Raw genomic sequence first — 16,000 nt, 5'->3', positions numbered from 1 at the left:
TTTAGAGAAGGCAGCTCTCTGTTCCTACCTCGCTATTTCAGAATATGAAATGTATTCTGCAGGAGCAACCCACCCTCTCTCTCTGGCTATTATTCTGTATATATACTGAAGTATAAAATACTTTTCTCATAATAAAATAAGCACAAAAAATAAAATAATTGCATAATAAAATAATCACAAAAAAACATGTGCTGACTTTTGCAGTTCAATTAAGTTTTGTTTTCAGACCTTTGAACCTCATGAAGAATCTTACCCTTCAAACCCAACATCAAGATATCTGGCTCTCTGCTGAAACTGTACACAAATGTCAAACTAAATTTTGAAGCAAAATTACTCCACATGGATTTTAAGAAACAGAACACACAAAATGCTACCAGTTGCAATTTCAAACAAAGTTTATTGGTCAGTTAAACAATTACATCTATAATATTTTTGCGCCATATGCAATTATTTTATAGAAAAAAACCCAACAGCTTGTTTTAAACACCATATGCACAACCCCCCCAATAAAATCTTAAAATTGCTACAAGCATAAGACTCAATATATAATGTTTTAGCAACATTTCTAAATAAAATCCCCACACAAATTTGAAAAGACTGAGGTTGTATCAAAAGACTTAAAAAAAGTAACATTTAAAAAATTCTTTATGAAGAATATCTTATTCTGTATTCAAATTTGAAAACTCACATGAAAAATGACTGTAAATAAAAAAAATTATAAAAGGAAGTGTTACATTAGGATGAAGTGAAAATTTTAAAAGCTGGTAGTACATCTGAAGGACTGCTTTTAATTAAAAGGCTGCCAGAAAGTTCTGTGCAAATGCCACTGAAATGAATGGGTATGGAATGGAAACTCTGCTTTTGCACAGTGGCAATCCATTTCAATAAAGCTGCTGCAGAAATGCTTCTCAGCCAACTAATTATACAATGCTCCTAAACACCATCAAAAACCCAGTTAATAAGTCTATCCTTTAGAATCAAATATGAGCAACATTACAAAGATTGCCTTTCCAAAATATTCTCATTTTCTGCAGGAGAATTCTTTGGCAAAAAATGTGCAGCATCAGTGCTGCTACCCCCAAATAATTTTTCTAAATTTGATGCTTAAAGGCTGGAAATATTTAAAATTTGACATAGAAAATACAGGTTCTGCAAGCCTTGTTTAAAAGACTTATGAACTTCAATAGTTAGCACATTCAAATTGGCTAAGAGGAAAAGCAAATTTTATAGAATGGAAACACGTCAAGATGAGACTTCTCGATAACGCAGTCACAGATGTGGAACAGAGTGTGACAAATGATCAGCAACAATTATTAGTAAAGGCAGTGGGCTTAAGGCTTTAAAAAGCCGTGCGTACCAGCATAATGAAATATGACAATGTTTACTAATCATACAATGAACAGGATTACACCTCATTAGACTATATGCAAGATGTCTTAATTTTGTTTTGTAGAATTCCGTCCTTCAGATTATAAAGTACAAAGACACATTAATACAGTGGGGAAGGGGGTCAGTAGTGTAAGAACTTTACATTTTAAAATGGTCCCTGGGAAGCACTGCCCTTTGGCAGGGTCAGGACTGACCACCAGCATTTTATATGCCCCAGATTGCCATTTACAGTTTCAGGCATGGTGCAAGAGGTCAGGCTGGGCACAGGCTGAGGGCCCACCTGGGCAGGCCAACCCCTGAACTACCAATGCTAGTGGCAGAGGTGGTACCCAATGCACCATTTGGCAGCACGCAGGGTGCAAAACAGAGAAACCCAATCCAGGGTTTGCCCCAGAACCCCCCGAAAACTGGTGCTGGCACTATGTAATTATAATTGATTGCATTAAGGATGACTGTTTCTCTTTCCAGACATTAGAATACAGAGGCTAGACTCAACATTAGAAAAGTCCACATGAAATAATTCTAGCAAGAACTGGAGATAATAAAGGTCACTTTTAAACAGTAGCACCACTTCTTCCTGAGCTTATTCTAGCTCTCTTTTCAAGCATATTCAAAGTGCTTGAAAACCACCCTATGCAATTTACCCCATAAACCTTAAAGCTCTTTATTTGTGTATAGCTCTCAAACTCTGAATTTTGGAAACTGGAAACCCCTTTTCCATTTTCAAAAACATTTTATATAAAGACACTAAGCAGAACTAGAATTTATCAAAAACACAGTAGGTCCAACATCCAGAATTTAATTAAGGTAGCATTTAGTGGCAGCACATCCATGAGGTTAGGTGATGTGGGTTGCATCAGCCAAGGACCGCAGGAGGGGGGGGAGAAGAGGGTGGTGGATTCAAGCTGCCCTTCATCCTGAGTCTGCTACTTCTTGCCTCCAGCCTGCTGTGGATGTTATCTGCATTTATCTGCTTTGTGCCTGCTAGATAAGACCATCAGCCTCTTTACTCCCAGTGCAGTTTTTTCAAACATGGCAGTGCAGGACTTCCAGTTTGATTGAAGATCTGGGTTCAAATCCTGCTCAGCCATGAGGCTTCCTGGATGACCTTGGGCCAGTCACAATTTCTCAAGCCTAATCTACCTCCCAGAACAAAAAGGAGGGAAGGAACTACGTACACCATCCTGAGCTCCTTAGAGAAAGAATGGCATCAAAATATGAAATAATAATAAGAACAATTTGCAGGAACTGTGCCAATGAAGGAGCTCTTTCATCTATTTTTGAATCAAACTGTTTTCTGAGGAAACTAGTCAGGAGCAAGGGAAAGGGCTATTCTGAGTGTGCAGAAGAGGCAGCGGCAGACCCAAGGCAGCATCTGGTGGCATTTCGGGTCGTACGACCCCAGTAGCATTGCTAAAAAAGGGACTCGCTTGGGACAGCACAAATTGCTATCTAATATACAATTAGAGACATGCCAATTCTCAAGTATTCTGAGACCAATTTTCCTAGGTTGCTTTTTTAAACACACAGGCTATAGGTATTACCCTGGTCAGATGAGAAGCTAAGTGTCACTCGTCTTGATGCCTGAAAACAAGGCTTCCCTTATACCCTGGGTTGGCTCAGTTCTCCAATACTAACGCTTTCATGCATCAGTATTACCCTCTTTAAAACACCCTCTCCCACTAAGAACTAGCAGAGAGTGCAGCTCCCCTATATACATGTGTGGCTCCTGGCTCCATAAGCTCCGGAAGGCCTACAAAAGTTACTATGGCAAAGCATAAATAAGAAAATAAATAAAGTGTAAGACAAAGCAGGAAAAGTGATACCATCTCTTGGTTCAACCTTTTGCTAGTGGAGAGAAATGCAAGTACTTTACCCTGCTTAGCATGGAAGCCGGCAGTCCTCTGTTGCCAACAGGTGGCTGCCAACTCCAATTATCAGGAAAGATTGAACAAAAGCAGCTGCTGCAACTAATATAGCACATGAGAATCAAAGCAGGTTAACATCATATAGGCAGGCAACACCATCGTATTAAAGCACCTTTAAGCTACTTTGCATTTTCTTTGCTGGAACTTGGCAACCCTTTGTTAGTGGAATGCTATTACTAAATGACTGCCAATCATTTCTTTGACCCTGAAATTGTGGCATATGCTAACTGGAAACTGAAACAAAAGGTGCGTGCCTAGCAACCAAGCCATGCACTAATGTCTGAAGCAGACCAATGATTAAAATGGCTTAGTGCGATTCAGCATGTATGGCTTCCTTTTCTGATTCCTCCAACATACAAGAGGAGCTCTTTAAAAGTCAGCTCTGATCCTAGTGACGAAGGTAACTCCAAATGGATTTTGGCAGGCACCAAAAAGGCAAGTTTTTGGGCTCCCAAGTTTTAATGCCAATTTAGGCGCTGGAAAGGCAAAATGTTAATTGCTCATGCAGTGTTCAAGACTCCAAATATTATAAATATTTGCTTTTTCTATAATCTCTGTCCACAATTGCACTTCTCAAAGTGTACTTAGGGATGAAATGTGGCATCTAAAAAGTGACTGAAACAAATCCTGCTGGAAGGAACTTTCAATATCCCTAAATATTCTTCAGGGTAAAGCTACCTTGTAATACTAACCTCCACTTGATTTTTTAGGTTCTACATTTCCCTTCATTAGGTCACAGTTCTAGAACGACTGTTGATTACATTCACTTAACCCTTGCAAATACAGGAACCTGCTCAGAGAGCTCAGATTAAAAGAGCAGAACTTAACATTTTGTTGATTATTGGTTCTACTCAGAATATCTTATTAGACGCTTCTACTCCCAGAGTGGCCCATAATAATTGTTCATTAATTGCACTGACATTTACAGTGTATCATCCCAGTCACTCATTTAGAGTCCACATCATGTCACCCATTTATAAAGGTGCCTTTCATTAATATTACAAATAAATATTTCTATTAGAAGTCATTTTTTCCACAATCCATATTTGCAATAATTTAAGACGAGTATCTAATACAGAAAATAAACCCACAACCCTTGACCAGATGCCATTCTCATCTACTATGATACCACCCCATTCAAATTTTAAACTGAGTTTTGTCATGTCATTCAAGTGTTTGTTTCATGTGTCAGCAAAATCACATGGAGGTGGGTAATGAAGTCTGGGCCCTGATATGTCACCATCAGTCTTATTGCAAAAGCCATATAAGGAGGGTAGGAGAGGCTTTAGCGTGTGTGTCTTATGGGAATAGCACAACATGTTTTGCACAATAGACAGTCCATAATTTAAAAGCTATTCTAATTCTAGGATGCTTAACACTATCTGTATTTTCAAGCTCCAGACGGAGATGCTGCTTTTGACTAGACATGTTCCTTCAGGCTTTTTAAACCAGGCTCAAAACGTAAAGTTTCATATGAGAGACAGCAGCATCGTAACCAGCAACGTTAGGACAGAAGTTAGGCTTATTGTTCCATTCCCTAAACCACCAGGCTCATAGCAGAAGTTTCACACTGAGAATTCTCTGGTTGGGCAGCAGAGAGGGGCTAGGAGAGTCCACAAATAGAGGAGAACACAAACCCAACAGGAAGCCATCTTAATCCAGAATGTGGACCAGCTTGCAGCAAAGAATGTTTCAATCGCAGCACTTTCATAACTACAAAAATGTAAATAAGCAGAGGTTAATGGATGTACATGAGATGGTTAATCTCATTTCTGTTTCAGATGTCTGCCCTTTTAAAGAATGACTAACCCATAAACACCCTAATCCAGTGATTTTCAATGTTTCTCTTCTTGTGGTATACTGGCAAGGCACTAAAATGGTCAATGCACACCATTGGTTTTTTGACAATTGACAAGGCACACTGTGCTGTCAATGGGGGCTCACATCCCCCAATGGTCCTATTGATAAATGACCCTCTCCCAAGTTCCCGCGGCACACCCGGGGACCATTCATGGCACACTAGTGTGCCATGGCACAGTGGTTGAAAATGGCTGCCCTAATCTCTCACAAGGGATGGAGGAACAAGGTAGCAGAACATTAGAGCAGCCCTGATGGATTATGGATCAAGGGTTCATCATTCATTTCCAAACAGGCCATTCAAATACTAAGTATTATTAGTACTCAGTATTTACCTTGATTTCAGTTCATGTAAAAATAAGTAAAGCAACACCAACACTTTCTTCCCTCCATTACTAGAAATGTTTATACCTAATCTCCGCTTCCTGTTCAATGAGTCATTAATCTATCCCTATCTTATGACAGCTGTTTACTTACAGCACAGTGCTACACGTGTATATTCAGAAGTAGGTTCCATTGTATTCAATGAGATTAATTCCCAGTTGTGTACATAGGACTGCAGCTCTCTGGTGCAGGACTAACAACAACATCCATTTTGGATGGTAAAAATATTTAATTGATTCCTCTTTCTATAGGCTTGTTGGCACTAAAGTTTAAAAGATGGATGAGGGAGGGTTTCACTTTGCAGAAGTCATGCTGATTTGTTCTCAGCAAGGCTTGCTCTTCTGTATGTAATCATTCTAGCTTTACTCATGCTTTCTAACAAGTAAGCCAAGGCAGAAGCTGGGTTGATAGGTTTTATTTGTATTTTCTAGGTTCTCCTCCTAGATCCCTTTTTAAAAAACTGGTGTTATATTGGCTACCTACCTTCCAATCATCAGTAAGGAACATATTAAAAGTTTAGCATTTTGTATCCTTTTTTTCAGAATTTTTGGATGAATGGCATCCAGCCCCGGTAACATACTTGATAATATTACATGATACGACAATTCACTCTAAAATGTTACCCTATGTCATTTCTATTTAACACAGTTGCTAAAAACAATGACTTAGATGTTGCAGCACTTTTACAAACAATTTGTTCAGCTATATGAGGAGGGTATCTTGCTATCCAATTCAAAACAAGGCAAAGTCAAAGAAGCTTCTATGCATACGATTATACTACATATTTCAAATGCTGCACACCTTATTGAATAATTCTTACAAGAGGTTTGCAAGAACCTTCAATCCTGTAAGAGGTTTGAATTATTTGTCTCGTCTTCCAAGCAGGGGGTTCAGAAAACAGTGATTTGTGCAAGGCCATCTGGCATGTTTACAGTTAAGGTGAGACTTGACCAGGAACTTCCTGGTTTACAGCTCACACAGTGCCACAATGCTGCTACAAGTGTTAAAATTTCTCTTTTGAAAACGTTGACTTACTGGAACCAGTGGGTAATGGTCATCATCACATACAGAGAAGCCAGGAAGAACACAAAGTGGAAATAGGCATAACTGTAAACAGTGCCCTTTTTTTCATCATAAATTACTTTTTGGCCACCCCTTCCGTCAACATGTGCGTCAACATCTGCTGTATAAAACCAAACACAAATAAAAATATTCATTTATTTGACAAATTTGAATTAATTTTGACATTCCACTTTTCAGGTTTTTTTAAAAACCTGGTCTTGTACAAGTAGAAGGCATTTCTCATGTGTGCCAGGAAAGCTCCCATTTTTTCCTAAGTTCTTCCTCCTACTGTAGCCCCACCACACCACATCCCACCTCTAGCTCTCAAGAGGTGCATTTCAGGGACACTGGGACTGTTGCGCAGCCTGACTTTTGCTTGCACAGTTTTGGATACAATTAAAAAAAAATTCTTAAAAAAGCAAGACTACCAAAATATATCAACATATTTAAAAATGCATTTAAAAGTGCAGGAAAAACTAGCAGGTATTTTGTCTGATGCTGGAAGGACTTAAGATTTGGCATCAAAAAAGTCTCTCAGGGAAAGAATTCCAGAGACATACTACTATAGATGCTTAGCTCACTTCTGAAAGCAGGGACACTTGGAGAAGAGGCCTCTGATGTGTCAGTACTCAGGTATTAGTATTTCAAACCCAGTTATTAATCTGAATGCCACCCCGAAAAAGGTACATACATTATATAAAAACTAAATGAGAGAGACCTTGTTATGTTTGCACCTTGCATAAGAACATAAGAACAGCCCCACTGGATCAGGCCATAGGCCCATCTAGTCCAGCTTCCTGTATCTCACAGCAGCCCACCAAATGCCCCAGGGAGCACACCAGATAACAAGAGACCTCATCCTGGTGCCCTCCCTTGCATCTGGCATTCTGACATAACCCATTTCTAAAATCAGGAGGTTGTGCATACACATCATGGCTTGTACCCCATAATGGATTCTTCCTCCAGAAACTTGTCCAATCCTCTTTTAAAGGCGTCTAGGCTAGACGCCAGCACCACATCCTGTGGCAAGGAGTTCCACAGACCGACCACACGCTGAGTAAAGAAATATTTTCTTTTGTCTGTCCTAACCTGCCCAACACTCAATTTTAGTGGATGTCCCCTGGTTCTGGTATTATGTGAGAGTGTAAAGAGCATCTCCCTATCCACTCTGTCCATCCCCTGCATAATTTTGTATGTCTCAATCATGTCCCCCCTCAGGCGTCTCTTTTCTAGGCTGAAGAGGCACAAACGCCGTAGCCTTTCCTCATAAGGAAGGTGCCCCAGCCCCGTAATCATCTTAGTCGCTCTCTTTTGCACCTTTTCCTTTTCCACTATGTCTTTTTTGAGATGCGGCGACCAGAACCGGACACAATACTCCAGGTGTGGCCTTACCATCGATTTGTACAACAGCATTATAATACTAGCCGTTTTGTTCTCAATACCCTTCCTAATGATCCCAAGCATAGCATTGGCCTTCTTCACTGCCGCCGCACATTGGGTCGACACTTTCATCGACCTGTCCACTTTCAGCAAACAATGGGTGAAATTTTCGCAAGGTGCTTGTATTCAAGAACAAATTCAAAAGCAACAGAATGCATGACAAGAGTATGCCATTCACATTCCAGTATCTGGAGGTATGGAAAATATTACTGAGGGTAGCTTTTGCTACTTGAGCATCCATTAAGTGGCCCTGCTGCCATAGGCAAGATCCACAGACACAACCTTTTCTGTGAATATTGCTCAGCAGTGCAAGAAGAGGAACTTCACGTTACACACAGAATGAAAGCTCGACGGAAAGCTTTGCATTGTGGTTGCTACAGAAGTTCATGCTGTCATGCCACGTATACAGTTCCTCATTATGTAGTGCCTGTGCACTGTCTGAACACCACCACAGAATACAACAGGGAAAATTCAAGACTTTTAAGGATATCTGTAATATGATTTCTCATTCCAGCTGACAATATGCTGTGGATGGGGCACAAATGGTCACCACAGAAACTGCCACCAAGTACATACTATTACAATTAATTCTGGGGACACACACATACCACACACATGCCCACCATATGGTAGAAGAATAAAACATATGCTATTTTCCATCCACAGAAATTGATTTCTTCTATTCTGGGATTTCTTTTCAAGTTGTGCCTGTAATTAACATCTCTGTGGTTATACTTTTATTTTAAGTTGAATGCCTCTCTGGTGCAGTGATACACTTTCCCCACATACCACAGCAGATCTTTTAAAAAGCTGTAGTAGGATGGAAAGGAACAGGATTCCAAAAGAAAGGTTTATATAATACCCATGCTTTTAAGGTGTATCATCTTTGGCTTTAAGAATGTTTTACATTGTTTAAGCCTTCTGAAAACACAGCTATATACTACAGGATTTAAATATCTGCTCTTGGATTTAAAGGGAAAGTCATCCTTTTTCCTGCTTTGGTCTTGATTGGGGCTGGAGAAAAGGCAACCTTTCAAACTCAGAGGACTAACTTGGTTGCCATCCAGCAGATGCAGACACCTCTCAAAGCAAAACAGGATAAAAACAACTCTACTATCCCTTCTAGAACTGTCTATCCATCAGAGATACAGGAAATGTAAGATACAGGAAGCTGCACTAGATGGGCCTATGGTCTGATCCAGTGGGGCTGTTCTTATGTTCAGAGAAGGGAGAAACTGAATCTTCTATCAGGATCCCTCTGGTCTTGCACCCTGACTGCTACAGGAGAAAGCAGGTGCTGGACAGGGCAGAAAAAATGCACCCTAGTGCCCAAAGTGAAATATAGCTTGTGTATCAAAAATATGAAGAGTTAATAATGAAACATTACAAAACAATTGTCACTTTAAAAACTTGTGCTTCCAATTCCACGTTTTTACAAGTTGTCATAAAAAATTGCCACAATAATTTTTGCAATCTTCACAGTGATGACTACTGTATAAGCTTATTTAAAAGTAAGAACTGGGATTCTATGCCTACAAAGCGTGGGCAAAAAATGATTACAAAGCATCCAGAGACAACAAGCAGATATAAGCTTAGCAATGGGCCACAGATACACACTGCCCATTTTGTTCTAAATAATACATCCTGTATGTAAGGTACGTTTTCTTACCTTCTCCATCTGGAGTACAGCAGAAGAAGCAGCGAGCTACCTATAAAGCAACAGAGAAGGAAGTGAAGTCTTTACTTATCAAGACAAAAAACCAACACAAACCCCAAAGTACAAATCTTTTGCAAAAGCACTATTTTGCAGAATACAAACGAGAAGCTTTCAATTTTTTAAACAGCCAAATTGATAATCACTTGGAAATTATTCGGCTAATGTTCAGCAAAGCTAATTTGCTGAATTATTCAGCTAACGTTCAGCAAAGCTAATTTGCTGCAAAATAGGCATTCATGCAGGAAAACACAACACACAACACACCTCATTTTACAAAAAGCTCTCTGATTTTCACACAGCTACAGCCTAACAAAGCTGTTAGGATGCTTCTTGAGATTAGGCAAGAAGGATATTATTCAGATATGTATTTATTCACTTCAGTGAAGATAACAATAAGATTACATCACAATTTCCTAAAAGTTAGTTATACGTACAAACTAATTCAAGCACTATACAAATGTTCTTTTGTCTGTTATTGGTTACATAAAAAATAAAACCTCTTTGGAATCATATCATTGAACACAGTAATAATAATAATAATAACAGTATTTATATACCGCTTTTCAACTAAATGTTCACAAAGCGGTTTACAGAGAAAAATCAAATAACTAAATGGCTCCCTGTCCCAAAAGGGCTCACAATCTAAAAAGATGCAAAAAGAATACCAGCAGACAGCCACTAAAACAGACAGTGCTGGGGTGAGGTGGGTCAGTTACTCTCCCCCTGCTAAAAAAAGGAGCACCCACTTAGGTCCCCACAGGACAAATGAACCAGAGTACCATTGCAATATAGATTTCTTAAATAACAATTAGTGTTTATAAGCTGCTTTACATAAAGTTGTCATCTTGTAAATATTAAGGTAAGCATTCTTATACCCATGCTGCAGAAGGATGGCTGGTGCTGCAAGGAACTGGCTTGCCACCAAGGCAGCAGTTCCCAAACTGTGGGTCTCAGACCGACCAGCAGTGGCATCACTAGGCAGGTGCGGGGTGTGTGGACTGCACTAGGTGACACACTCAGGGGGGCGACACCACTACTAGCCAAATTTGTGAAATCATTGTATTTTTGAATACCACCATCATGTTATGTACCATTTAATGCAAAATTTCATGCAGAATGCATGAAACAAACTACATTTACATATCTGCATTCAATGAACACTTATGGACAAATAAGAAAAAAGGAAACCACTGCTGCCTTATGTAAAAGTGGATTTTCTTAACTCAAAACTGATCAATGAGACTGACTGTTCTGATAGCCAATGAAGTGTTAGTATGACACAGTAGGGAACCAATAAGATGTTAGTATGAGTGAGCTCTCATCTCCATGTACCAGAGCTAATATTAGAACTCTTATTCAGTTGTGTGAGTGCCATCAAGCTGGCTACTGGTTTTTTGCTGGTTAGTGATTTGTTTGGTGACCTGTACTGTTGTATATTTAAATAAATAAATAAATAAATAAATAAAGTTGATGGGGGTTACACCAACCCCACTACATTTAGGCTGTGCATATGATATTGCAATTTATTCTGTATGATCTGGTAGAGGAGGAGGTCAGTCATGGGGATGACACAATGAGCTCTGTCAGTGGGTGACTCAAACCCTACTGATGCCTCTGCCCACTAGTAGGTCATGACCCAATTTTTGGTGGCTTGTGAAACTGACAAGACAGATTAGGCTACAAGGGTTACACAACCTGCAACTGGGGGGGGAGCACAGCTGCCCAGTCATTTTAACCATTACAACCCAATCATTAAAACCATTATCGCCACAGAGACTTGAGAGGTTGGTAAAGTGAAATTCTTTTTAGGTTGGCTCTAATGCTAAAAGTTTAGGAACCACTGAACTAAAGCCAAGTGAATTGACAGCAGTTGAAATTTGAACCAATAAGTTCCACTTCGCAGCTCAGTCTCTTAGACACCATGCTACACAAGTTGTGTACTAAGCAATGAAATATGTAGACAACAATTCCAAGCAATTTTATCTCACTTTTATTTTTTAAATAAATTACCAAGAAATTACGTTTTTTCCCCTCTGTACTTTTTGTTTTCACATTTTATTTCTGTTAGCATGTAATTAAAGTATACAGCCTTTAGGCAAAAGTAGCAAAGACAAAATATTTGCAGCTACAGCATTGCCCTGATTATCTGACCTAAACAAGGCTGATAAGTGGTTGATTACTGATAATATGGAAATGGAAGGAGGGGTGAACAAATCACAAAACTGCAGCCTTATTCAAGAAACCCTACTGGCTGTCAGAAGATACTCACTTTGGCCTGTATAGATGCCTGCCCACTAACAACAGTGATTTTTTTGATTCCCCTCATTAAGCTTACCTGATATACCAACATTAAACAAAACAAACTAATCCCAAGGACGGCAGCATGAAGAGGCAGGGAAAGTTGTCAACACATAACTCAATCAAAGCTTCTGCATTGCTAAGTGGAAAAATTACTCAGCAAAAACCTTTGAGCTTTTGAACCCCACTTCCTTCCACTGCACCTTCCTGCATGCAAACTAATTACTATGTCAGCCTGCTCCAGCTGCTTATCACACGCTGTAGTGTCTTATTCGTATGGAATACATAGGGAGCAACCAATCCCTATGTAAGTGAGATGCCTGCCAAGCAATCAGTGCTGTCCTGTTCACCTCTTGGCATGGTGGTATGTGACGAACTGATAAACAAAGCAATAGTTGCATGCATGTGTTTGCAGCATACATCATTTGCTATGTCAGTTAACTGAAGGTTGGATAATCAAGGCTCTGCTGTAATGTGATTAAGTCGAGGCAGACAGTTCTGAGCATGGTCTAGCTCAGCCATTTTCAACCACTGTGCCGTGGCACACTGGTGTGCCGTGAGTGGTCCACAGGTGTGCCACAGGAATTTGGGGGAAGGTCATTTATTAATAGAGCCAATGGGAGATGTGAGCCCCCACTGGCAGCATGGTGTGCCTTGTCAATTGTCAAAAACCTGGTGGTGTGCCTTGACAATTTTAGTGCCTTGTCAGTGTGCCGTGAGATGAAAAATGTTGAAAATCACTGGTCTAGCTTAACTATTACTTTGCATTTTTAAATTCAATCACCCTAGCTTTTGCCTTCAAATTAATAAAACAATACCATAACAACATACATTCTTCCCAGATTTTTTTTTAAAGAAAACTGGATTTTAAAGATACAATCGCCAGACACTCAGGCCTTGCAAATTCTTGAGAGATGTGATTAGCAATGTTGGCGTGCACACAACCAGCTCTCCCTAATGTGGGTTATGGTCTTTAGTTTAGATGCAAGAAGGGCACCCTGTTCAACAGATGCAGATGGAGAATTATGTTTACATTTCTAATCAAGGGACAAAAGGCCCGCTGTCATGGGGAAGAATCAGAAACACAATTAGTTGCTCACAGCTAGCCTGTTCTTTATGCTTCTGTGCAGTGGTTCTTGTAATGCTCTTTAAGAGCAAATTATCTAAAAGTAATTCTATTAGGGTATGCTTTAGCACAGAAGTTCTCAGCTGCCTCATGCTAGGCCTACCTTCCCAGACAGATTCAATCTGTCTTGTCTCTCATTCAGCAAAAGAAATATAAACACACTACGGGTGCTTCCTGACGGTGCTATATGCAAGCGTCAGACATGCTAAATCAAAACCCCAACACTGCCAATTGCTGGTGGTCCAAATGAAGTTGCAGGAACAAAATTGGCAGCATAGCAACATTAAGTGGCAAGTCAGGCTGTGTTTGTTCTAAAGCTCCACTCTATGAAATACTGCTTATTTGGAGTACGTCTTTGGCTGGTGATGGCACAACAAAGGCTGAAGCAGCTGCCATCTGGACATATCCTAACTTAGACTGCTTTCAGATGTTCTGTTAAAGTCAAGCAGCCTGACACGTAAACAGCAAACATAAACTAAAAAAATGAACCTGATGTTTTAATATGGGTCAGAGCAGGTTGGAAGTATTTGATATAGGTAGCCTTCAAGTTTACAATGGTATTCCATTCCAGAATAACCGTTGCAAAAAATTGAAAAAAAACAATAATAATGGTGTAAAATGAACCTAATTATACAATGTAAGTAAATGAGTTATGTTTCAGGCCCCTCTCAAAATTGACATAATGTAATACTATATTAAAAACTCTGAAATGATTGGTATGAGCATAAAATCAGCCTGTGGGCTGTTGCTTGGCTCTTAGTGATTCAGGGCAAGGAAAGGATCCTGCAGGTAGTGTGACCATGAGGGCAGAACAAAGGGAGGCTGCTGTCATTGCTAGCAGAGAGGTGGTGCTCTGCAAGACGACCCTTGTTTTTCTCCCCAGGGCCAGCCTGACCATGACACTCAGAAGACAGATCTTGCCAGTGCAGCAGGTTTGCCACAATAACCATTATTATTGTGAACAAAACAAAACAGAGGACTACCTCTGTTCAACCAGCATTAGAAATGTCTGAGACACTGGCTGACTTAGATGTAATACCCAGTTTTTCATTATGAGACTGAAGCTCAGAGAGCTGCAGACTCATACACTCCACCATTCCTCTGCTCCACGCATGAGAGAAAGAGAGCAAGAAGGTTAGCTTTCACTTTAGTAACTATAGTTCTGCACTACACACAAACCTGAGGAAATGTAACTATCAAATAAACGATGGTTTGATCCTGATGTTTGAACAAGCCACAGTTCCCCAAGTGAATAATGGGGGACTATGATTTATTCTAAAGCAAAACCAAAATCTTTCAACTCCTCTCCTTTCACATGTAAGTAAGGAGTGCACAACCTTATAGTTCTCATAGTGGGAATCCATGATTCACATTACTTCTGGACCCAGCCAGTGCTCAAGCATGATATTGTTACAGTAAGTGCCATAACAGTTTCATCCTCCTTCAAATTATTCTATTATTTACTGCATTTCTTAATTTCCTATACATAAGCAATATGGCACATAACAAAACATATGGTTATAGATAAATCCTACAGTAGTTAGGTAGAACTACCAGTAGCTATGACTAGACTCTATTATTTCCTCTCTCTCAGCCAATGTGCTTCAAAATTTACAATTTTGTCAGTCTCTTTCCTCATTGTTTATGCTTCATGCAGCCTTTTATATTTTATTTGCTAGATGGACCTTAAAACTCTCAAACAAATGCACAAGATGCTTATTTAGGTGAAGGGTCATAGTTCTGTAATAGAACATGTGCTTTGCATATTGAAGTCCAGGTTTAACCCAACATCTCTATGTATGATTGCGATTGTCTCACCTGAAATCCTGGGGAACTGCCGCCAGTCAATCTCAACTTCAAAGGAATTATGGGTAAACGACATCAAATGCAGTTGAGCTCCAACAACAAATATCCATGACTTACAGCCCAATCCTAACCTGTGCTGGAACAGGCAGGCCAGCTGGCCTGCTCTATAGCCAGCGTGGGGTTGAGGGTGCCTATGGCTCAGCCTGGGGCAAGGGGAATTCATTCACCTTACTCTGGGTAACGCAGTAGCAGCCCCAATGGGCCTACTAGGATCTGTGCCACCAAGAGGCGGCGCAGGTGCAAGCAGCCCAGCACTGGGCAAAATTGCCCAGGAGTGGGGTTAGGATCTGGGCCTAGGGATTGGAACCTGGCTCAGTAAAAAGGCCAATGACTTGCAGTTTCTTCAAGGCAACTGCAACAGAGATCCGGATCCTAATGTCAACATTTGAACAAGATACTTCTGGGATAGCCCTGAGTTTCTAGACAGAGCAAACATATGATAAACTCATAGTCGGACATCTTTTTAATGCTAGTCAGACAGTGTATGCAGTGTCTGTGGGTGCACATAAGGGGGAGGAGAATTACAATCTGGAACTTTTCACAAAGAGGTCATTCTTGGCTGAAGCAGACAGCAGACAGTACAAAGGGAAATGTTTACTCACTTCAGTTTCTGGCGTTGCATATATGCCTCTCAGCGCTTCTGAACTTGCACGCGTTGTTGAGGTCAAGCTAGAAACAAACAGGAAAGAAGAAAAGAACCAATATGAAAAGACCACTTTCTGATGCTGTGTTGTTTAAGACACACATTTTCAAACAACACTGGATCTTCTAATTATTTTTGGAAGTAACCAGTCCAACTGGATACAGAGCTTATAGTTTAAATCAGGGCTGCCCAAACCCCAGCCCCCAGCCACTTGTGGCCCATGGGGCGCCCCAATCTGGCCCCCAGGGAGCCCCCATCTCCAATGGGCACTCGGCCCGCTGGAGATTTGT

The 16,000-nt window shown here is 40.2% G+C and overlaps 1 protein-coding gene across 2 annotated transcripts in view; it reads right to left on the bottom strand.

The window, feature by feature from the left end:
- Positions 1-407: 407 nt before the first annotated feature.
- Positions 408-16,000, bottom strand: part of SERINC5 (serine incorporator 5) — a 58,602-nt gene continuing 43,009 nt past the window's right edge. The window contains exons 9-12 of one of the 2 annotated variants that reach the window (XM_066617182.1): positions 15,670-15,736; positions 9,730-9,769; positions 6,594-6,741; positions 408-5,030 (exon numbers count right to left, since the gene is read on the bottom strand). In XM_066617182.1, the coding sequence (XP_066473279.1) occupies positions 4,883-5,030; positions 6,594-6,741; positions 9,730-9,769; positions 15,670-15,736 (403 nt within the window). In that variant the 3' untranslated portion in view covers positions 408-4,882. The remainder of the gene's footprint in view (positions 5,031-6,593; positions 6,742-9,729; positions 9,770-15,669; positions 15,737-16,000) is intronic. The other variant, XM_066617183.1, reaches the window with a different exon arrangement.

Source organism: Tiliqua scincoides, chromosome 2 (assembly GCF_035046505.1).
Source record: "Tiliqua scincoides isolate rTilSci1 chromosome 2, rTilSci1.hap2, whole genome shotgun sequence".
NCBI classification, from domain to species: Eukaryota; Metazoa; Chordata; class Lepidosauria; order Squamata; family Scincidae; genus Tiliqua; species Tiliqua scincoides.
Note: the sequence above shows the minus strand (reverse complement) of the source record. Positions and strands in the feature narration are given on the sequence as shown.